Here is a 24,161-nt window from a genome sequence, read left to right on the forward strand (position 1 = left end):
GATCCCGGAGATCGCGCACAGCCGCGCCAAAAAAAAAACAATTTTCCGGTTTCCGTTTTTGTTTCGTACTTATAATATTTCAGTCTGAGAAGATTTACCATAAAAGGCATGCGCTGTGGGTGTTTGGTTTCATGACATTTGTTTGTGGATTGTCATTCTCAAAATTCCGAGGAATAGCTTTACCAAGAAGGCAAGACAAGGTATGAGCAACATTTATGATAGAATGGTGTGGCAATATAACCCGCATATACCTCATGTCATAAAAGAAGGCGTGGCATATACATGTACCTAATTGATTTTCTCGGCCGCGGACGCCGGAGCTGACGCCGACACCAACGTCGGATTTTCTGTGACTCGGGGCCGTTAACGCTGTCGCGTTAAAACAGAGAGAACGGCGACGAGCGAGAGAGGCAGCCTGCGTCCTGCTGTTGGCGTCCTAACTTGTACGTCACTGTGTAGAGATATTCTTGTAGTCGAAGGGACCAACGACCGAGCCGGTCAGTAGGATCCTTGAGCGATGAAAGCCAACAGAACGCATGATGGACTGTGATTACTGAGAAGGGCTTGCCATATAAATATGGGCGGAACTTTGAAACAACCCAGACGAGAACAAGACGGAAATCGAATAGTTTCGCTCTGCAGTTGTCAGGAGCCGGCTAGCGTAGGCTATAACGCGATCGTGTCCGTGTTGGCGCTGCGCTAAGACGGCGCCGATCCCATAACCACTGGCATCGGTCCGGACCTCTGTAGGTGCGTACGGGTCAAAGTGGGCCAAGATCGGTGGATTGGTCAGAATCGTGATAAGGCGTGAAAATGCGGCAGCCTGAGGGGAGCCCCACGTAAAAGGCACGTCTTTCTTCAGAAGTTCAGTGAGTGGTTGAGCGATTGCTGCGAAATCTTTCACAAACCGTCTGAAATAAGAGCAGAGGCCCACAAAACTCTGGTCGACTTTGACATACTGAGGTACAGGAAAAGCCGCTACTGCTCGAACCTTCTCCGGGTCGGGTTGTACTCCGGAAGCATCGACGAGATGGCCTAGCACTGTAATCTGGCGGCGCCCGAAGTGACACTTCGATGAGTTTAATTGGAGCCGAGCCTTGCGGAAGACGTCAAGGATGGCTGCAACGCGCTCAAGGTGCGTCTCAAATGTAGAAGAAAACACAAGGACGTCGTCGAGGTAACAAAGGCAAGTAGGCCATACGAAGCCTTGAAGCAGAGTCCATCATCCATTCGAACGTGGCGGGGGCATTGCATAGACCGAACGGCATAACCTTGAACTGGTAGAGGCCATCTGGAGTGACGAAAGCGGTCTTGTCCTTGCTCATCTACGAAAATCTGCCAATAACCAGATTGAACGTCTATGGACGAAAAGTATTTGGCACCGTGAAGACAATCAAGAGCGTCGTCGACTCGTGGTAAAGGGTAAACGTCCTTTTTAGTGATTCGGTTTAGGTGGCGGAAATCAACGCAGAAACGCCACGTACCATCCTTCTTTTTGACGATCACGACCGGCGATGCTCAAGGACTCGACGAGGGCTCCACAATGCCTTTGGCGAGCATCCTGTTTACTTCCTGATGAATAATTTGCCGCTCTGCTGTGGCAACGCGATACGGTCGGCGGTGAATGGGAACAGAATCACCAGTGTTTATCCGATGCTTAAGAAGGGGCGTCTGACCAAGTGGTCGATTGATAGTGTCAAATATGTCGCGGTAGGAAAGCAAAAGGCGATATAGGGCGGCTGCTTGGTCAGGGGCGAGGTCCGGAGCGACCATGGGACGTAATGGGCCGTCGAGGTTCAAGGCATCCTGTGGGTAATCAGGAGGATCTAGTAACGGGTCGGCTGCAAAAGCAGTGACGTGGTCGTCTGTCACTGACCGGAGCGTGGCCACCGCTATGCAGTCAGGTAACACTTGCTTCGTCAAGCCAAAATTGATAACGGGGAGGCACATCCGATTAGCGGCAAGGGTAACGACGGACTGTGGCACAGAGATGTCGCGCGCCAGGAGGACATCACGAATAGGTGCGACGACATAGTCGCCATCAGGCACGGTTGCCGTTGAGGCCAATTCGGCGAAGCTTAGGGCTTTTGGAGGTAAGCGAACAATCGCTGTAGTGCGGGGGTGTTCGGTTGTTCGGGGCGAACGTCAGAAAGAAGAGGAAGCTCGAGGCGCAGCGTACCGGTTCAACAGTCGATGAGGGCAGAATGCGTCGTCGGAAAGTCAAGCCCGAAGATTAGTTCATGAGCTCCACAGGTCAGCATGGTGAACCGTACTGGAACTTGGCCGCCAGCAATTCCTATGCGGAATTGTGCTCATCGATTTTCCGGCAAAGCGGGAGCCCTTCCTGGATGTAGGAGACATACGATTTGGTCGACGATGGACACGGGTGGCAAGCTCTTTTCGCGCAGCCTGTTGGCTTGGCGACCTGACGGGTTGCCAAATAGGTCGCGAAACCTCTCTTTGAAAATGCCCCAGCTGGAGAGCTCGGCCTCACGGGTGTAAAACCAGACACGCGGTGTCTCGTCCAGATAAAAGATCTTGGCAAGCATAATGGTAGGGTCCCAGTGGTGGGTTTGGCTAACACGCTCATACATGCTGAACCAGTCGTCGACGTCAACGCCATTTTGGACGGAGAATGTCCCAGGATCACGGAGACTGGCTACCGTAACGTGCGTGGTGGTTTGTGTCACGGGTATAGGTGACGATAGCGTCTTTCCTTCGGAAGTTATGGCTAAGAAGACGACGGTGCGGCCGCTTCGGAGCTCCGTGGCGAGGACGGGGCACGTTCCACCTCCACCACAATGTTACGCGAATGACGAGTCAGTAAGACGAGCAACTATTTACAGGTTATATTTCCAACAGCGGTTGCAGCGCTGACAGGTTGGATTCACAGCGCGAGCCCAGTTCGTTCTTCCTCTTCTTTTCGCGAGTGATGGCGCCCGCGTGCCTCGTTCAAACAACCAATTACAACACGCATGAAGCAATATTAACACTCAAAAACCACTGACATGGGTTCGGGCGTGGGTAATAAGTGAAGGAAAGATCAAAGGATGGTAGTAGAAGTCATAGTCATGAGCATGACTCAGCAAAAATGTCAATGACTCAGCGAAACAGAATTAACACTCAAAAACCACTGGAAAGGGTTCGGACATGGGCACTAAGTAAAGGAAACACTTAAGGATGATGGTCGAAGACATCACTAACGCTTTCGCCTAAGGGTCTCTTAGGCGTAGCTAAAAGGACTCCTGAGAACTCATGACATGAATGTCATGACATGCGTGTGATGTAGGTTATGAAACAGTCGCCTACGTCTTGGTGCTCTCATGATCGTTTTGTTAGCTTGGTATGCTCCCCGCACACTGCTTCGCATAACATCGATTCCCACAGGGCATAGGATCTGCCGGCTTTTATTACTCAGTGACCGACAGTGCCCTTTTTTAAAAAAAAAATAGGGGGGGGGGGGGGGGCCTTGAACCACTTTTTATCGAAGTGGAGAAAGACATCTGAGGTGCAAATAGGCTGTTTCAGAAATACTTTGCCGCAAAAAGTATTTCAATGCGTTCAGCAGAAGCGGAGTTATTGGCAAATATAGCCTCAGCTGTGCTCCCCCTTCCTTGTCCAATGCCTTGCACTGTGAAGGCTACGGCGGGGCCACAACGCTCCGGCTTCAAAACGGCACCGTGGCACGCAGTTCAAATTTCCGATTTGGTACCTACGCCGCGCTAAACGTAAGCCAAACGTGGCTGTCCTCAGAGAGCCGCAGTGCGCTAGCCAGTGGACTTGTGGCGGCACCCCACGGCGGCCGCGGTGTAACCGACCTCATCGACACAGGTGCCGAAGTGTGTGTCGTTCCTTCTACGCTGGAGGACCGCCGACGACGTCACACCACGCCGCCTGTCACTGCTGTCAATGGCTCAACCATAATGACCTTCGGACACAGGTCCGTTACGCTTGACATTGGCTTGAGACGCACGTTTCGATGGATTTTCTTAGTCGCTGACGTGCGTGTACCAATCATCGGTGCAGACTTTCTTTGGCATTTTAATCTTGTGGTAGACCTACGACATAGCCGTCTCCTGGATTCTGAGACCCACCTAACAGTTCAAGGCGTGACATCAAGTTTACCACCTTTGCGTCTCGTGCAAGCTCATGCCAAAGTCTCTTTGCCGTGGTCTACACTTCTGGAAGAATTTTCCGATCTATTCTGTGCTCCATCACTTGAAGACCCGGTACGCCACCATGTCACTCACCACATTGTGACAGTAGGAGCGCCAGTGTTTGCACGTGCTCGTCGTCTCGCTCCTGATCGTTACAAGATCGCAAAGCAATAATTCGAGCATAAGCTTGAGTTCGGATATGTCCGCCTCTCTTCTGGTCCCCAAGTCCGCTACACATGGTCCCCAAGTCATCAGGTGACTGTAGACCGTGCGGTGACTATCGCGCCCTCAACAAAGTCACGGTACCGGACCGCTACCCGATACCACAAATCCAGAACTTCACGGCATTGCTGCATGGTTGCACCGTATTCAGCAAGATCGACTTAGTGAAGGCATACCACCAAATACCTGTCGAGCCTTCCGACGTACCGAAGACTGCCATAATAACAACTTTTGGCATGTTTGAATACACACGTATGCCGTTTGGCCTACGAAACGCCGCACAAACCTTTCAACGGTTCGTGGACCAGGTTCTTCGTGGTTTGACGTGCTGTTTCGCGTACATCGACGACATCCTCGTCTTCAGCACCTCAGAAGCGGATCACGAACTTCACCTGCGTCAGGTTTTCACGCGGCTCCGCAAGTACGGACTAGTCGTCAACGGACCGAAGAGTGAGTTCGGAGTTTCTTCACTGGACTTCCTTGCCCACCGCGTAGATTCCCGTAGGATCTCTCCACCAGCCGCGCGCGTGGAAGCTATATTACAGTTTCCACGACCAACAACTACGAAGAAACTGCGTGAATTCCTCGGGCTTGCCAACTATTACCGGCGGTTTATTCCCCACTGCGCTGCTATCTTGCAACCGCTCCATGCACTTCTGTCCGGTCAAACGAAGCCGAACGCTTCCATCTCCTGGAAAGGCGACGCCGAGACAGCTTTCAGTTTCATCAAGGAAGCGCTCGCCAACGCAACACTCCTCGTGCACCCAAAGTGCGACGCCAGCACGTCACTCACCGTGGATTCCTCGGACGTCGCCATACGAGCAGTCCTGCAACAGTTGGTCGATGGAGTTTGGCAGCCGATCGCTTTCTTCTCCCGGAAGCTCTCACACACCGAGCGCCGTTACAGCACATTCGGTCGCGACCTGCTGGCGGCCTATTTGGCTGTCAAGCATTTTCGCCACTTCCTCGAAGGCCGCCAATTCCATACCCTCACCGACCACAAGCCACTCACGTGTCTTTCGACCGCTACCAACTCTTCCCACACTCCACGTGAGATCCGCAAACTTGCCTATATATCAGAGTTTACCAGCGATATCCGACACATCAGTGGCAAAGACAATCCTGTTGCTGACGCACTATCCAGAATAGAAATCAACGCAAGGGTGGAGGAGCACCCGCCAGTCGATTTTGCAGCCATGGCTACTGCACAACGCGAGGACAGCGAACTTGAAGTTCTACGACTCCAACAGAACTCCCTCAAGTTCGACGATGTCCAACTTCCAGGCTGCGCAATTCCACTCAATTGCGACACCTCTACCGGACGTCCTCGCCCGTATGTTCCAGCGCCATTTCGCCGCAGCATCTTCAACGCCTTGCATTCCTTGTCGCACTACGGCATACGTGCGACTCAATGCCTCGTCACAGAGCGATATATATGGCCACGAATGAACATCGACGTCCGCCGCTGAACACGTGCTTGCCTCAAATGCCAGCAAACCAAAGTACAGCGCAACACAGTGAGCCCACTGGGTACCTTTACGCCTCCAGACTCGCGGTTCAGTCTCGCGCACCTGGACCTCGTAGGCCCTTTGCCCCCATCGAACAACAGCCGGTATATGTTAACGTGCGTTGACCGGTTCACACGGTGGCCTCAGGCACTACCGCTCACCGACATCACGGCAGAGTCAGTTGCCCGCGGACTCATCACCGTGTGGATAAGCCGTTACGGAGTTCCCAATTAAGACCATCACAACAGATAGAGGTCGTCAATTTGACTCCGCGCTCTTCCGCATTTTGTCCCGGATGCTTGGTGGCAACCACATCAAGACGACGGCCTACCTCCCGATGTCGAACGGCATGCTTGAGCGATTTCACCACCAACTCAAAACCTCGCTCATGGCCTCACGATCACTGATACCCTGGACGGAGCGACTACCGCTCGTCCTCCTCGCCCTTCGCAGCACGATACGTACGAACGCGTCCTACACCTCAGCTGAGCGCGTTTTTGGCACGACCTTAAGGCTTCCTGGCAAGTTTTTCGAGGCGTCACCAATACCACCACTGGACGTGCCGATAATGCCAGCCGCCTCGGGAATGCCATGAGAGACGTATCTCCTATTCTGCCGCGTCAACACTCACGCTCAGCTTTCACCAGTCGTGCTCTCCGCGATTGTGCACATGTATTCGTACGACACGATGCAGTCAGACCACCACTGCAGCCGCCTTAGGACGGGCCCTTTAAAGTCGTCAAGCGTTGCCCGAAGCATTTCGTCCTACTTCTTAATGAACGCGCAGACAGTGTCTCCGTTCACCGCATAAAGCCGGCCTTCCTCGACACCAACGCCGTTCCTGAAGACGCAAGGCCATCCACAAACACCAGACGAACGCGCTTCGCGACAGCAGAACCTACCAGCTGCTCACAGAGATCGCTCCTTCGCACGCTGGCTACCTGGCTAGCGGGGGGGGAGGGGAGGGGGGGGGGGGCTATGGCGAGCCGTCAGCGTCTCGACGACGACGACGATGTTGCGCCTCGGCTGCTCCGCCCGCTCGAGCTGAGCGCCAGAGTAGAACGGCGACAAGACGGCAAGAACGGCGGCAAGAGCAACAGCGTCTGTTTTTTCTAGAGAAACGAGATGGCGCTTCGTTGCCCGTATGCAGCGAAAGCGCACGAATACGAAATCATCACCGCTTCGGCCCTGTTTCTGTGCCATCAGCTGTCGGAAATGCAACTGGGTTTTCGCTCACACACTGTGCTCCATTGATGCTGCAAAATGTGTAGCGGTGGATTGCAGGCGTGTGCGGTAGTTCGCGGCAAAAATAGTGACTGGCATATTAAGGAATACATTGAATATGTGTGACCAAGTTCATAGACCGTTGTTACATACAGACAGCTTCTGTTTCTGGCCCTTCTCAATGTACAACTTTCTTCGTGGATAAAAAAATCGCTTATCCGCCATGGTTATATCGCTGCAAAGAAAAGACTTAAACCCCGGGACGTCGGCAAGGGTGAGTACCGCTCGTTAAACAATGACAATGGAAGTAGCGCCGCTTCCTGGTATAGTAAGTTCCGCGCACGTTAACTACACACATCTACCCCTAGTCGCGCACAAACTTGCGCACACACTATCACTAGCGTATTAAGAATATTTGAATGAGCGACTTGAATCAGTGCGCCAAAGCATGGGTGACAGCGACTACACCGACAGCACATCAATGGCCCGAAGGTGAATGTTCCGTGACGGGTCCACAGGAGTAAGAGAGTTACTAGCGATATTACATCTTTTTCTACAAGCTATGACAAAGTACAGAACGGCTACCTTCCAAGCCTTGTGTGCAGCAAGAACAAATCTATTGCAACTGAACACACCAGCGAGCGATTAGGCAGAAAATAATCAGATAGTGACCGCACCGACTAACTTCACTGAGTAAGAAACGTGACAAGCCACTGCTTCAAAGTATTTGCCAAATAAAGAACGAAAAGCAAAAAAAAAACTGATCCTGATTCAATTCATAAGCGGAAAGCTTGGATAGGTTGGAATACATTTTTAGCCTCGCTTTTAAAACAAGCACCATGTACGCGGCTCGCACCGTTTGGACGAAGCTTAATGAGCTCCGAAAGCGCTTTTAGATGTCCTTTGAAGCTCTGGCCAAAGCTTCGTGTCATCCACCCAGTCAGCTTCTACGATATCTCCCAAAACAAAGGTTTCCTGAGCCGAGCCGGGAATCATGTACATCCATAGTTAACACGGAGACAAAGGAGGGAGCTGAGACAAGCAATGGACGCATCACCACGTGATCAAATATGGCAGCGCCCACGGGGTCGCCGCGAAAAGGATCAATAGGAATGTGCTTTATTGCGCAATAAAGCACACAAAAGAGAGTGAGGATCATGGCTCTGTTGAAACGAGGGCGTTTGAGAGAAAGGTGACTTCGCGCTCCGCTTGCGAGCTCCACGCACCGCGTACGACGGCAAAACTTGGCTGAGATGTTCACATTAGCGTATGCTACCCGCGGACTATGTTGTTTAACAAAGCCCAAGGGGTATTTCAGGGCCCCTTTAATGTAAGTGACCTTTTACTGGTTCGGGGAATTCGCTGCTGTATCAGAACCCGTATTTTGCTTTTTTCGCAGTTTTTACTTCGTGTACTGTTTGCATAATTCAGTAGTCACAAACTGATTGTGTTGTAGAAATAAGACTAATCCTTTCAGAGGGCCTGTTCGTCCTACAACTGCAAATCAAGTAACCAGCGCAGCTGCACGGACATAAAATAATCACAGGGACCCGGAAACATCCGCTGTATTCCTTCGTTTGTATAGCATCTGTACCTTAACCCGTTCAAATGCGCTGACAACACGTTTCCTAGTTCTAGAAATGAGATCAACCTTACTTAACGCAGCATATTTTGTTGCAATAGTATCCGCTTAGGAAGCCGTAAGCAACTTCGCACCTGCCGCACTTTGCGAAGACGGGCGTGTCGAAGCACCTGTCGGCTTGCGAAAAGCCGTGCACGCAGCTCCTAGCACAGTCGGCCTTGGTGGCGAACCGATTTGGGCTGTGGTTGCACAGCTGCACCTCGTCCCGACCCGACTCGATGCACGTCCGGGACCGGGCGTCGTAGAGGAACTGCGGCGGCGCCCTGGCGCAGTACGTGTAGAACACACCGTCGCACAGGCTCCGCTCCTGGGCGCCGCGAGGACAAGAGGCGCGTTAGTTATTTTTACGGATGGCGTTCGATCTCTCATCGCGACGCGCGCGCTGTGTTATTCGAAATCAGAACCAGTTCATTTATGACAACACAGTGCAGCACGACAGGACGAGGACAGAGAATAATTTGAGACACACTTCTTCTGTGGCCTCCTGTAGCGCTGCGCTGTGTTATCATGAATCGCAAATAACAAGCCCGCCAACGCGCTAATTTGGGGAGTTTATTTATGTAAGCTATTAATGAAGTCGCCGTTACAAGAGATGTGATACTGTTATTACGTGGGAAGACGCAGACAAGAAGCTATATTATCATCATCATCAGCCTATATTTAGGCCCACTGAAGGACGAAGGCCTCTCCCTGCGTTCTCCAATTACCCCTGTCTTGCGCTAGCTGATTTCAACTTGCGCCTGCAAATTTCCTAACTTCATCACCTCACCTAGTTTTCTGCCGTCCTCGACTGCGCTTTCCTTCTCTTGGTATCCATTCTGTAACTCTAATGGTCCACCGGTTATCCATCCTAGGCATTACATGGCCTGCCCAGGTCCATTTTCCCCGCTTAATGTCAACTAGAATATCGGCTTTCCCCGTTTGTTCTTTGACCCACACCGCTCTCTTCCTGTCTCTTAACGTTCGGCTTAGCATTTTTCATTTCATCGCTCTTTGTGCAGTCCTTAACTTGTTCTCGAGCTTCTTTGTTAACCTCCAAGTTTCTACCCCATATGTCAGCACCGGTAAAATGCAATAATTGTACACTTTTCTTTTCAACGACAGTTGTAAGCTACCAGTCGGGATTTGGTAATGCGTATGCACTCCAACCGAATTTTATTCTTCTGTAAATTTCCTTCTCATAATCAGGGTCCCCTGTGAGTAATTGACCTAGACAAACACAGTCCTTTGTAGACTCTCGAGGCTGACTGGCGATCCCGAATTCTTGTTCCCTTGCCAGGCCATTGAACATTATATTTGTCCTCTGCATACTAATCTTCAACCCCACTTTTACACTTTCCTGGTTAAGAAGCTATATCCTCCTGAGACCCCTTGTACAATACATTGCACATTGCCTTCCACTTTTTTTTTTCGAAATTCACTCGGAAGTGATTACGCAAAATATTCACTCTGGGTGTGAAGAACGGTGCATGTGTAACTACTGTAAAGAAGTGGTTTACTCATATTCTTGTCATCCGCTTTCGAGAAATTTGACAATAAATTGGTCTAGACCTCTGTGTCGTCCCACACGGCCGAAACACTTCGAGGAGTATGTCGAAGTCACCAAGATTTCGTGAAAATACCAGACGCGGCAGCAATATGGCAATGTACTACACGTAGTTCCATCTTCATCTGAGCGTTCAAACACTGAAATGCAGTTTTTACCACAGCTTACATGAGGAGATGATGGAGATAGTCATTTTTTTCACGTACATGGAGGCGGAGCTTTTGGCATCTTTCCGTGGTATTATAGCGCCCACCGGCGCCGCAACGCGGGACCCTTTGGTCGGCGCTCTCAGCCGGTGCCTTAGCGCCGGCTGTCAAAGAAGTGAAAAATTAAGAAGCACAGCGCGTGCTCGAGGCGCAAGCTCGGCACGCCCAGTGTCGTTCTAGAAGCTAGCCACGCTGGTCGTCGCAGCCGCCGCTCGGCTCACCACCTTCGCCATTTTGAGTAGGGACGACGGCACGGCTCGTGGCCGCTGTCACGTCATCCTACAGTGGTGCTACACTATTGAAACTTTAAAAATTGTTTTTCAAGTTCATGACATAACAGTAGGGAATAAAAACTACCGTGAAGAGCGATTATGTCCCGTTGTTGTGTCCGGGTCTCAGGAGGATATATCCAAGTATATTTACAAGTGAATACGCTGCATTTGGTCAAAAAGCAGCAGCCCGCGCTGGCCTCCAATTGTCGTGGTCGTCTTCACACCACTGGTCTCTTGGTCATCGTAACTACTTGGTCCGTAGATCTACCCCTGGCGGTAAAAGCGCCGTCCCGGTGCAACTATAGGCCGGGTTTGGAATCAGTGCAGTAGGACTTGAGCCTACTGACGTGCGCGACATCACTGGATGACCGAGCAGAGGGTGACGTACGTCACCTTGGGAGAAATTTCGTATGTCACTCACGTCACCTGGCGCAGCACGCGGTAGGGGCCCGTGTTTAGGTAAAAGAGTTTCGCTGAAAGTCCGACATGACGAGAGGGTGACCACAGGAGCACAAGCGCACCTGGCGAAAACTGTGCGTCACGGTGGCAGGAGTTGACAGACGCTGCTGAGTGGTTCGCGAGGCCGTCAGCCACGTATGGGCAAGCTGGCGTGCATGGTCGGCCAAGGCGATGGCGTCGCACGGGTACTAGCTTGTTGACGTCGCTGGAGGACGAAGTGCAGTATCAAAATGCAAGGTCGGTTCGCGACTGTACAATAGACAAAATAGAGAAAATCCGGTGGTGTCGAGCGGAGAAGAATTATAGGCAAATGTGACGTAAGTAAGGGCAATGTCCCAGTCATGGTGGTCCTTCGAAACGTACATGGACAGCATATCTGTGGGGGTGCGGTTCAACCGCTCCGCCAGTCGATTGGTTTGAGGATTTATGGGGTGGTCAGCTTATGCTGAGTGGAGCAGGAACTAACAATGTCGGCGATAACCTTCGACAAAAAGTTACGACCCCGATCAGTAAGCAGCTGTCGTGGGGCACCATGAAGCAAGATGATGTCATGCAAGGGAAAGCATGCGATGTCAGTGGTGCAACTGGTCGAGAGAGACCTTGTGATGGCGTTTCGGGGGGCGTAATCAGTTGCAAGGACTACCCATTTGTTCCCAGAGGATGACGTGGAAAAGAACCGAGGAGATCTAATCCGACTCGGAAGGCAGGGACGGTGATCGGCTGGAGATGACCGGCAGCTAGCACCTGAGGCATTTTCCGACACTTACAGCAGTCACAGGCATCAACGTAGCGTCGGAAGAAGTGAGCGAGACTGTATACCAATAGAAGCGGCAGCGGACGCGGTCGTACGTTCGAGATACACCAAGTGCTTGCAGTGGGGGCATCATGGAGCTCAAGGAGCACAGGCCGTCGGAGTGTTTGGGCCCGACAAGAAGATCAGACACACCAGGGAGGAAGTTCCTTCGGTACAGAATGCCGCACTGGAGGACATATCCGCGACATAATAAAGGAGGTCGACCCGTAGTAAGAAACTGAATTGGGGCATTTCCATACCAATCAGAGACCTTTCCAACGAGAGTCCCCCTGGGCGGGTCCAAGACCGCACAGCGGGAAGTGGCATGGGAGTGGTTCTTGTTGTTGCCTCGATACATGGCTCATAGTCGTTCCAGGTGGACCTGGCCTCTTGTTTTTCTCGGCGCACACCTTCAACGAGTACTCACTTTCAGGTAGACAGTTTATTTCAAAGAAGGGTTGAAAATAAAACAATAACGAAGATGCGCACTAGCTTAGCGCGCAAGTTACGTCAGTGGGAGGGCATGTGTTGGATTAGTGAAGTAAAATCACCATAAACAAGGTAAAATCACAATAAACAGTATTGGCGGGCAAAAAAAAATCAAATGCTCATGGACTCATTGCTATCTCTTGTGATATAAAAAGGGTACCTCTTTCTCGTGCAATGATAATGATGGCTCCTTTGCGTAATTTTTCCCCATCAATACTGTTTGTCGTGATTTCCACTCTAACGCAACAGATGCTCTGTGCGTACCATTAAAATAACTTGTGCGCAAAGTTATTGTTGTTGCTGTTGTTTTTTAAACCTGCCTTCAATATAAACGCTCACTTGATAATCTAAGCTCGTGTCATGTGACTTCCCTTTTGTGCAATTTTCGCGCGAGTTAATGATGAACACCTACCGACTCGCTCAGTTCACCCTAATTTAAGCCCCTTCTTTCTACGGGAGAGAATTTACGTTTACTGTTTGAGTTGTTCCTATGAGCATGTGAAAATAAAACAATAATGGCAAACTAAGGCTCAAGAGAGGAGCTGAGATTACAATAAAGCGGGCGGCGCATGAGCACCCAAGGCGCAGCGGTTGTGATCAGAGCTGGCACCCGGGGTGGTTCGTAGTTTGGGGTGTGCTGGGGGTATTTGCATACAAGATCAGCTCTCTGCGATACAGCATCACCTCCGGCAAGTCGAGGCCTCGGCGAGCTCCAAACCCACATTCCGTTCCAGAACTTTGGTGTCCCCGGGGAGTTGGCCCTTTGGTGTCGTGGAGGCGCCTCCAAAGTGTACTAAACAATGACGCTTTGTTTACAATTAGTGTTTGCGCAGTTTCTCACTTCTTTCGCGGTCTAGAACGGTAGACATTATTATCTCACACGTGAGGTCTCCGTATGCAGGTGAGGTTTTTACTTTGGCATGCTAACTGATCTCAATTTACGAAATCACACAGTACGCATGAAGCGCGAGTGAAAGAGGTGCGCCCATCTTGATCGTACAGCAAAGAAGCGCTCGTGTGCGACGCGCAGCAGTGCAAATGCGCCCCCTGGACGTCGCCATGACCTCTCCACTGTTCTGAACCAAAGGGTTCGCAGCGTCCTGCTGTCATGGTATCGCAAGCGTGCGCGCGCCCTGCGCGTGGCGTGTTCGAAAGTTTCTTGACAGGCGAAAGACGGGCAGTGCCGTTCGCCTGCAAAAACGTCAAAGTAACGTCGATGCACCGGCACGCACCGCTCAATCGCCTCTACAGTGGAGCCGCGGCAGCGCTCCGACTTCCGCTGCTGGCATACGCGTCGGTGCCTACAGCGGTCCTTGCCGAACGCACAACAAACGTCAAGGTACAAGCGCCGACAGTTTTCCTTCGGTCTCAACCATCCTGGTGCGACGCCTGAGCGGCGCTCTCCGCAACATACCAGCGCATGGTGCCTATGCGCTTGCATGTTTAGGCTCCCTATGCCAGCGTAGAGGGATCCTCCGTGCAAGCGCTTAAATTATAGGGCTCCCTACACCAGCGTTGTGAGACGAGGGCGCTGATTCTGCTGCGTAGCAGAAGCTGTCTTACGTGCGGCGTCGCGCCCCCACGTATTGTTAGATAAGCGTCTGAGTAGCTCGAAGGCAACGCTAATCGTTACACTTTCTTTCAATTCGCCCTTCCTGCAAAGGGCTGCATCAATGGCAAAATTTTTAACCCAAAAATTTAAGTAACACCACTAGAGGAATCGTGAGACGAAAGGCCTTAGAAAACGCTCAATAAATGCTCTGACCGTGCGAGTCGCGGAGACCTGCACTATCCGCCAACGCCGTGCTGCTCTCACAAATATTTGTGCTCCCTTTCATTCTTTCCTGCTGTGCTCATCAGCCTCAACTCCGGCGGTCACCTAGTTTGGTTGCGAAACCAAAAAGCTATATTTTGTTATTACTATTTTAAGGGTAGACGCCGTAATTTATCGAGTACCACAACGTGTATCCCTTCGTCTTTTGTAATGATCAGTCATAGATTACGCATGCCAAAGGGTGTTGAGCTCCACGCTTACTGCTACGGCAGCAAAATTTTCATACGTCTTATTTCCGGACTATCTAGTGCTGAAAAGAACAAATGGAGAGACAAGTCATGTTAGACACCACGAACGAACGACTTCAGTCCCTGAATGTCCATGTCATGAGGAAATAACAAAAGCACCGCGTAACTGATCTGCCTTCCAACATTATTGCAGCTGATGTTCATACCGTGAACACACCTATTCTGTTATTATATAAAGGCATGTTTTTCAGCGCCAGTTGAACGCAGAAAAAAAAAAGACGGAAGACAAGAAAAATTGAGGGTTTTTATTGTCATCGGTCTTTTTTTTTTTTTTTTACAGTTAGCGCTAAAAACCATACCTCTACATCGAAGCCAACTAGCCCAACAAGAAGTTGTGTTCTTGTTGTTTCTTCCGCACATCTGTTCACCTCCTTATCGGCGCCACGAGGGTCAGTGGTTGACTTCCGCTTGGCGGCAGCAAAGACGTCTTCGACGGTGGGCGTGAAGGCGACCGGAGCGCCGAACGTGGTCGCCCCGTCGGGGTCGCTCTCGAAGGCCCCGCCCTTGGGTAGGAATGTAGACGGCGCATCCGTCGGCGAGTCCGTGCGCCGCTTCTCCGGCACTATTACTTGCGGCGCGTCCTGTAAGGTAAATCGCATGGACATCTTGTCGAGAATACTCTACTTGAGAGACGTGACTTCGAAAATACCTTATAAAGTCGATAATTATACGGAGCGCGACTAGTGACATTCCTTTTGGGCAGCTACGTCAAATATGGTAAAGTAATTCATCATATAACGAACAATCAGGCAAACCTGCTGGCGTACTGCTGTTTCTCTGTTCCTCACACACTCACTGCGCGCTTGCAATCTATTTCATATCGTATTCGTGTGGGTAACTATTGGCAAGAATGACGCTGTGATGGCGCATTATGGAACTTCTGAAGTGCAACATTCTTTTATTGCGATAGCAATTGTAAGGACACTCCAAGCGCATTTCTGCCGTGGCCGTGATGTTCCGTATAAAGTCCAAACACAATAACATCGTCGCCACGCGCCGTACGCTGTATGTGCGAGTGAAAGCTTGCGAGGGTCAGCCGACGATCGCGGCTCAATCTCGCGCGCGCTAGGGAGAAAATCGGGGCGGAAGAGCGCCGTCTTGTCACACGCGAGGTGCTCCGGCGGCCGCGCGGTCGCCGTATCTTGGCAGCGTTCTGCGACGTGCGCAAAGTGCGCGCCCGCGCGGGCCTCATCTTCAAAGCGATCTGCGATGTGCACAAAGTACGCCCAGTGCCGGTAGCTGCGTATGCCCTGTGCTGTTTCTCTATGCTGTGCTTTCGACGTTTTTTTTTTTTTTTGCTCTATGCTGTACTTTCGAGCAAGACACAGCACGAAGGTCAATGCGCTCACTGCAGCGTTTTAACAGCGAGTTTCCGCGGTCGTCGAGCGAAATGTGTTCATGTCTACCTGTGCACGCGTGACACTGTGCTTGTTAATTTAGTCAGTAAGCGAATGTTTGCAAGTTTATACGACCAATAAAACTAATATCCTTACTTCGCATTGCTGTCTACGAATTTGCTATCGCAATCGATGTTTCGCCTTTCGGGCGAAACTGCGACATTTATTTTTTTATTGTTCGTTCGTTTCAATTTTTTTCTGCTTCCAAAAACCGACTTTCAGGGCTGTCACTATAGTTCACAATTCAATAGAGCTTGTTTTCACTACGAAATGTTCGTAGGCATTAATTGAGACTATTACAGGTCTAACAGGTGGAACAAAGCTACGTGCCGGATGAAAATCATGTCCGAGTCATGCAGACATGCGACTCCAAGTGCGGGTGGTTTGTCTCATCCCGTCCTTAATACGTTCGTATTCCCATTCGACATGCTTTTAACGCGAAATGCTGGCACAACACTTCTGTTTGATCGTATGGCCAGATGCTCGCTATGAACACAGCGCGGCCTCTGCTATGTCCAAACTGTCGAGCATGCGCATTATTGCGCTATAATAATAATGCTCAATAATTCGCATTATTCGTGGTTCTTGTATTTAACATTTCTGGGCGTGCAAAACGTATGATTATCTTCGTCGCAACAACCTTTCTGGCCGGAAATCTGCGAAAGATGTCAGTGTTGCAAGGCTATACCGGTTGTTTCATAAACTGAAATGAAGAAGTGACATTTATGTGGTTTTCAAAGCTGTAACACCTTTTATTTGTGAATCGTTGGCTTGATTGCAGTCCGAACACCAGGTCCACTGAAGCTATACAGACATCAACGCAAGTTGGCGGCACTCTCGTTTGTTTCAAATATTGAAATAAAATAACACACGCTGGCGTCAGTGGCGTCGTTTTATGCCAGGTTTCCTAGCCGGTACACAGAAATTTCAAGAGGGGGGAACACCGGACACGTGCCCTCTTTCTCTCAAAATTTATGTACCAGGCTACCGGCATAAAACGGCGTTCGCCAATGCCCACACCCCTCCCCTGGTCAGGTGCGTCCCCCTCCCCCGAAAAAAAAATTCCTGGCTACGCCCCTCGTTGGCACTACACCGAGTCATCAAACATATGAGAGACACCTGGTAGAACTAAAACTGATGAGAAGCGTAAAGTCGGAAATATACATACTACCACCAGAAATTCAAACTCGAAGCTAAGTTGAAGCTGAAGCAGCTATACCATTGCGTGGTTAGGTTTTCAGGTTCACATCGTTTGAAACAGTTGTGTAAATAGGGCTTTAAAGTGTACGCTATAGCACTACTCTGTCCTTACAGACTGGCCACGAGCGATTACACGTTGCATTTACGCGTAACATGCATTCTGATCAGCCACATTTATTTGTCCCTCTTCGCGTTTGAATGAATGTTGATGGTACGTAAAACACGTGCGTGTTCAGGATACGGCCATCCAACATCCTCGAACACATTCGCGAGAAGTTTCAAACGTCGGGGCAGACATACTTCCTGCGGCGCGTCGTCCGACGCACTGTGGCTATCTACGCGCACGTGCGTTTGCCGCTTAATTCGGCTGATGATGGCGATGGCACGCTGGGTACATACCACGTGGTCCTGGCTCCTGTCTCCCGTCGACACATCGCCCGTGGCCACCATGTGCGTGGCACCCAGTGCGACGGCGACCACTGCGAGGGTGGCCGTCAGTGCCACCAGCGCCAGGCACAGCGTGGGACCCCACGCCACCTCCGCTGGGGCCGGACCCTCCGAGTTTCCCTCGCTGCTCACCGACGTCGTCAGCAGGGATTCCGACCCGCCGCTGCTCACCATGAACGGCACAGGCGACGCCGGTTGGGCTGCGCGGCCCGAGTAACCGGCAGTTTTACTTTGTCAGCAAATACGAGTACATTAGTTACTGTATGGAAACCAGCGCTGCCCAGGGGGCGCTCGTGAAAAACGGCCCTCAGCGCCATAAGTGACAAAGCGCCGCAACTTTCAGTCTCTCAAACTAACACGGGGCCGCAGGGAACACGTTGTTTTTACGTTTCACGAAACTGTAACCTTAGCGGGTTTGACCTCTTTTTCTTTATCGTTTCTCGCAGTGTGAATATTGAAAACAGTGGAGAGGCTCCGATAATCTATAGGACGAATTTCCCTGTGAGAAACGCGCTAGAAGTGCCTTGCACAGAAAACTACATGAGAGCCATGCATGCACCAGCAGCTGCAAGCGTGCACCGCCGATCGTGTTGCGGTACGGTTTTGAGACTGTCGGCTCACTGTATGAGCTTTTGATGCAAAATAACTCGAGAAGGGCGAGGATTACATACAGTAGATAGTTTTCTACGTTGAGAAAACGACACCTGGAAACGACGATTCAGGATTTCAGCGAAATACAATTTACGATCGAGTGAAGAAGCTATAAACACCGTTGGAATTCGAGTAAGCGATCACCATGTTCCATTTCTGCATATTCCAGACGCAAATAGAGGCAGTTCCTTCGTAAGCAGAGTGCCGTTGATTTCCTTGGAGCCACTTATGGTGTCCACGGCGCCGGAATTGAAGGCGCGCCCACGTTAGCGACACGGCAACTCGCCGCACGCCGTTAGCAGTTCGCGAATTGCCGGCCGAGGGCGGTCTTGGTGGAAAACGGTGAGACCTCCCTGTCACGCAGAGAATCTCTGCTAGATCTCCCTGGGGCACAGCGGCGTGGCCATTCAGCGACAGAGGAGTGGTGGCGGCTACGCTCTGGCGTCGCCGACCGCCTCGCCGTCGCTCATCGCTCGCCCCCGATATCGTCCCTTGGCCTTTCACTGTTCACTTCGAATCTGCAGCTGACGGCGCTTCAGAACAAACGACCGACGCTCCCAAGCAGCAATGTTTTGGTACGGTTGTTTCCGCTTTACCCTCTCATCGCAATAATTTCAAGCGAAGAAAAGATGCTGATATGTGCAATGCGAGCACGGCCGCGAGCCAGTTCGCCGTGCACCATCGGTATAGCCATGCACTGCATCTGAACTTGACTTGTGTCGGAACTCTCGCTTCAAGGGATACGGACACGAAATCTGAAAATTTTACGAAAATGCTGAAAATGAATCCTCCGTGTGTGATTATATCGAAAAGAAGTAGCCACTTAGCTCATTTTTGAGCCGATGGCTTTATTTTTGGTGTTTTTGTGAGCGCGCGCCTCGCCGCCCGACCCGCGGGAGTTGGAAGGCGTGACGTCCCGACTCACTCGTCGGATAACCAGCCGGCCGGCCGCGGTCATTCGAAGCGCGCCGACGCCGCCATCGCGAGCATGGATTCGAGTTCTGGTGCCTCTACCAGCGATGAGAACATGTCTGAAGACGAGTACCATTCCAACTTGGCAATAAATATTACCGCTTACGGTTACGAGCCTTCCGCGTCAAGCGACGAAGGAGAGCAGGCGGCCGTGGAAGTGGCGGTCAGGTTTTCGCGAACCGTAGCGCGACGATTCCGCTTTGCGCCAGACACTTGTGCAAGAATTGTTTGTAAACTTGCTTTTATTGCGATAACAATTATATGGACACTTCAACCGGATTTCTGCCGTTGGCGTCGCCGTCGTCGTCGTCGCCGTCGCCGTCGCCGTGAGGTGAGGCAAAATCTTCGCCGCGCGCCGTACGCCCAAACGGCAGCGTGCGGGGACGCGCGCTATCACGGAGAGCGAACGCACTCAATCTCCCACGCGCAAGCAAGCAAGCAGGAAGCCAGCGCCGGAGGGAGCGGGGGGGGGGGGGGGGGGGGGCGCACTTCTACTCTGCCAACTAAAGCCCCTTGATCTTGAAAGTAGCGACACTCTCCTCCGCGCGCGCGCTTTCCTCCTCAATTCTCCTCGCCCGCCGGCTGCGCGCGCTGCGCACGGCACGCTATTGCGCCTGGCTCCCACGGACGGGCTGCAGAATTCGATGGAGGCGCATTATTTTGGGCCAGTTGCGCGCCCCAGTGGCGTAGAATATTTTGAAAAATGGTGATAACAGCATGGAGAATGCTGAAGGCAACGTTTATGATGAGGTTGGTTTCATCTTAAAGCTGTATGAATGACACACACTGATGTAAAAGGAGCTTTCAGGCGAGTTCTATACTCCAGTTATTTTTTCTGCCACATGATACGCTGCTTTACTTTTTGCATCTGATCTAGTGTTGCTTGTGGCAGATCGCTCTATGTTTGGCAGTTTCTTCTTGTATGTGCACGCATGTGCACCGCAGGTATTATATTCAGTGTGCCTTCTTATAATGAATTACTGGCGAGAGCATCGTCCGTCCATGTGTTCGTCTCAATGTCAAAGTAGCTTTTGCGCTGTGGTTTCTGCATTGAATAGGACGGTTGCACAATTTCAGTGCGATGAAGCGGTGCCGGCAGCCACTCATCACCCACAATAACAGAAGCTGAGGAAAGGTATTTACAGATTATTCTTTAGGCGTCGGTGTCAATGAAGCTTAAAGAATACTCGGTATACCTATGGGAGAAGGCATTCTATATTTTTAGGCAAAATATACGCCTCTGGAAAAGGTATTTTGATAGTTCACACCAATATACCGTTAAATTATGTAGTAGGATAGTTAAAATTGTGATTTTGATTAGACATCAGAAAAACATTTATCACACAAAAAACAAAAAGAATGGTCAGTAAGATGCTGTATTTTCGTGCATGCGCAAAAAACGTTATTTGACAAGATACAGATAACGTAGAAGAGTATCATATAATATTCAGAATGAGAAACAATGCTAGTGTACAAATATGCCATGCAGTACGGATGGCAGCTGAGAAAAAGACATGCCCAAGAAAACAACAGTATAACATTACGCCATGGCACAAACCTACACCGTTTAATACATGATAAAGCAGTATCAGTGCGGCCGAAAGTTGACCTGCACATTGCCTGTATCCGTGAGACAACCACATAATAATCGTCACCCACTCACGCATGCATGGCAGCCCAGTTCAAAGCAAATTCAAGAACTGAAAAAGATCACCAGGTCCTTAGCTATCGCCTAAGAGACTCGAATGCGAGTCTTGTAAAATCTACTGTAATTCACCTCAATCCACACTAATCCACCTTCACGCACCTTATTCGACCTTAACCCACTCTAACCCTCCTTAATACACCTTGATAGAACTTAATCCACCTCAATGCACCCTAATCGTCCTTAATCCATATTATTCAACCTTAAACCACCCTAATCCTCCTTAATACACTTTAATCGACCTTAATCCATCTTAATCTTCCTTCATGCACGGTAATCGACGTTAATCCACCCTAATCCTCCTTATAATATCTTGATCCACCCTAAACCACCCTAATCCAGCTTAATCCTCTTTAATCGACCCTAGCCCTCCTTATTTAACCTTAATCCCCCTTAATCAACTTTAAACACCTTAATACAATCGTTAATCAGTCGTGAATTTACTTTGCTAATCATTAATAATTTATTATACACGGCTGGACATGATTTGACTCGCTTCTGGCCTTCATTAGGTCACGTTACTTTCTGTACCTCAAACGCTCACCTTGAAACATATCCAACTAAGGGTCTCGCCTTAAAATGTGGACTAGCTGGCGCTCATCACCTGCAATACCACGGGTATACTTGCCACCATTTTTGGGGGGCCCTGCATTCATTGTATTTGTGTCTGACACACACATCGAAGTAAGCTGTAAATAGCTCCTCTACAAGCTGCTATTTCGATTTTCAGTAAAACAGGCAACGGATCCTAACAATCACGAAAAGTGCGATCGAGAGGCTGTATCTTCGGGTATGTCTGTTCAGTGGAAAGCAGAATCTATAGTGCTGCATTTCCGATTGAATAAGAGTTGACGACGTGCGAGGTGATGGAGTCCCAGCAGAATATTCAGCATTCTGAGGAGAACCCCATTTTTATGCAACGTACAAATTGCCGCAGCAAAAACGCGAATTGAAACGCGTTTGAATTGAATTGAAACGCGAAGAATTGAAAAAATGCAGCATTAGGGGATGCTTTGATACGAGCAATAAGAAAGGCGCTTTACCTCGCAAACAACTCTGTTCCTTGTCGGGACAAGGTTCTTCCGGCCAATGTTGTGCAGCCACTGCTTCTTGCGCAAGCCATCACGCTTTCCTTGCGGTATCGTAAAAACTGCATAGCCATCATCACGCTTCTTGCTGCAGTTATATGCGCAGCAGCACGGCATAGCGCCGGCAGACAGTGCTCGAAACAGCGTGCAATGTTAGCGCGCGACGTTCTCTATACGCCGAGCCAGCCGAGCTGAGGCGCAAAATGGCGCGAACGAAAAAGCAAAACACAAGCAAAACGCAAGCTCCACTCGTTTCCAAGCGCAACGGCAGGGAGACCAATCATCGTGCAGGAAAACGCGCCCAAGGCCGTCTGTCGCGGAGGGGACTCGCGAGGGGCGAGGAGGTCGCGCGCCGGCGGCAAAGTACAAAGAGTGGCGGTACTTTCCTACATCAAGGGACTTTACTGCCAACAACCGCGCTCGTCGCTCGCTCGCACCGTCGCTTATCTCCACACGGCTCTGACCTTTATGCGCCGTGCATTCGCCGCTCAGTTTCCGTTGAAGCGATAAACCGCACGTACCTTCGCCCGTTGCTGCGGCGTATGCGCTTGCTGCCAGCGTTTTGACAGTCGTTGTCTGCAGTCATTCAGTGTGATCTATTCATGCTTGTTTGTGCGCGCTCACACCACGCTTGTTCAATCAGTTAGTAATAGTCGGGCCACATTTTCCAACGCACGCTACACATGCAATGCTGCCCGTGTCGGCAGTGCAGCGCTACAGGTGTGTCCCTTCGCACGCGCTGCCCACGGGAAGCGCTTCTCATCAACACCACCGTTTCACACGCGCCTTCTCGTGGTCATCGAGTCTCTCTTCATGTCGGTCTACTTACGCCGCAGCACACCTGTTTACTTAATCAACTCATGTTTACTACAATTCATATTGCTACCAAAGCCGCCCACCTTACTTCGTATGACATTGCTGTGTTGGTATCGCATTCATTGCTTCGCCCTTAGGGCGAAACTGTGACATTTTTATTTTTCAAGAGCGCACGCAGGCGAGGCAGCTGCGGGGTACTTCAGCACTGCGTGCCACGGCGGCCGCATTTCGATGGGGGCGAAATGTGAAAACACCCGTGTACTTAGATTTAGGTGCACGTTGAAGAACCCCAGGTGGTCCAAATTTCCGGAGTCCCCCACTACGGCGTGCCTCATAATCAGATCGTGGTTTTGGCCAATGCCTCCTTTACTAGATGCCCGTCGCGTTGCTCGCTTTCCCATTGGGGCGGCGGTTCCCTTAGTTCAGCATAAATTCCGTGAGGCGGCGCTCGTTGCCTTTTCAACTTCCGGCGGCGGCGGCAGCGGTGGTCGACGACTTCCGCCGGCTCTTCTATAGCGCCTGCCGACTCCGAGACGGTAACAGATGCTACAGGAATCTCAGAGGCCGCAGCACGTTAACTAAGTTGCAGACGTGCGCCACAAGCGGCGCTCGTTGCCTTTTCGCGGAGAAGAGAAAAGGGAGAGAGCACGGAACCGGGTTTACCGGACCACGCGGCAGGCATCTAGTAAAGGAGGCATTGTTTTGGCACGTAAAACCCCATAATTTAATTTTTTCAGCACTGCGTGGATGACTGAATAGTGGTTTATGCCGACAGATGGCAGCACCTGTCTGTCGTTCTGCCCAGTGTTTTTCTGTGGAGAAGCAGAGCTGTGTGTGTGTCTGATCTCGTGAGTCGCGCTCGCTAGCCTTGTATTGTTTTGCTATGCTTTGCCAACATTTTTAAAGACATTACTGCCTTCGTGCCCAGCCTCGGGCATCTCGCCCCAGCCTCGCCCTCACACTGCTCAAGAAGGCTGCAAGTGAACGAAAACAGTACCGATATCTTTTCGCCGCCTCTTTTCCAACGCGCCGCTGATCATTTCTGCCTTGCGTTTTCGTGAGAAGACCGATGGCACAGCGTCAGGCTTTAAGCATTGCCTTTTGAGCGGCATGACAGGGCTTCTCAGCACAGCCGGGCTGGTCACATAATCATCGTCGACGAAGTGGTCCGCGCAAATGAACTCATCTTTAGAGGTCTCCAGGCTGTGCGTGATGACTAACAGGCATGTATCCAAAGTTTACGCACCTTCTCGTCTCTGGGAAACCTGTGCGACGGCGTGTCACG

The 24,161-nt window shown here is 50.7% G+C and overlaps 1 protein-coding gene across 1 annotated transcript in view; it reads right to left on the reverse strand.

Moving 5' to 3' along the window:
• The window catches only part of LOC125945808 (uncharacterized), a 71,373-nt gene that overhangs the window by 11,610 nt on the left and 35,602 nt on the right, over positions 1-24,161 (reverse strand). The window contains exons 2-4 of the mRNA XM_049668100.1: positions 17,597-17,844; positions 14,969-15,181; positions 8,828-9,060 (exon numbers count right to left, since the gene is read on the reverse strand). Of these exons, the coding sequence (XP_049524057.1) occupies positions 8,828-9,060; positions 14,969-15,181; positions 17,597-17,844 (694 nt within the window). The remainder of the gene's footprint in view (positions 1-8,827; positions 9,061-14,968; positions 15,182-17,596; positions 17,845-24,161) is intronic.

This window comes from Dermacentor silvarum, chromosome 5 (assembly GCF_013339745.2).
Source record: "Dermacentor silvarum isolate Dsil-2018 chromosome 5, BIME_Dsil_1.4, whole genome shotgun sequence".
In the NCBI taxonomy this organism is placed as follows: Eukaryota; Metazoa; Arthropoda; class Arachnida; order Ixodida; family Ixodidae; genus Dermacentor; species Dermacentor silvarum.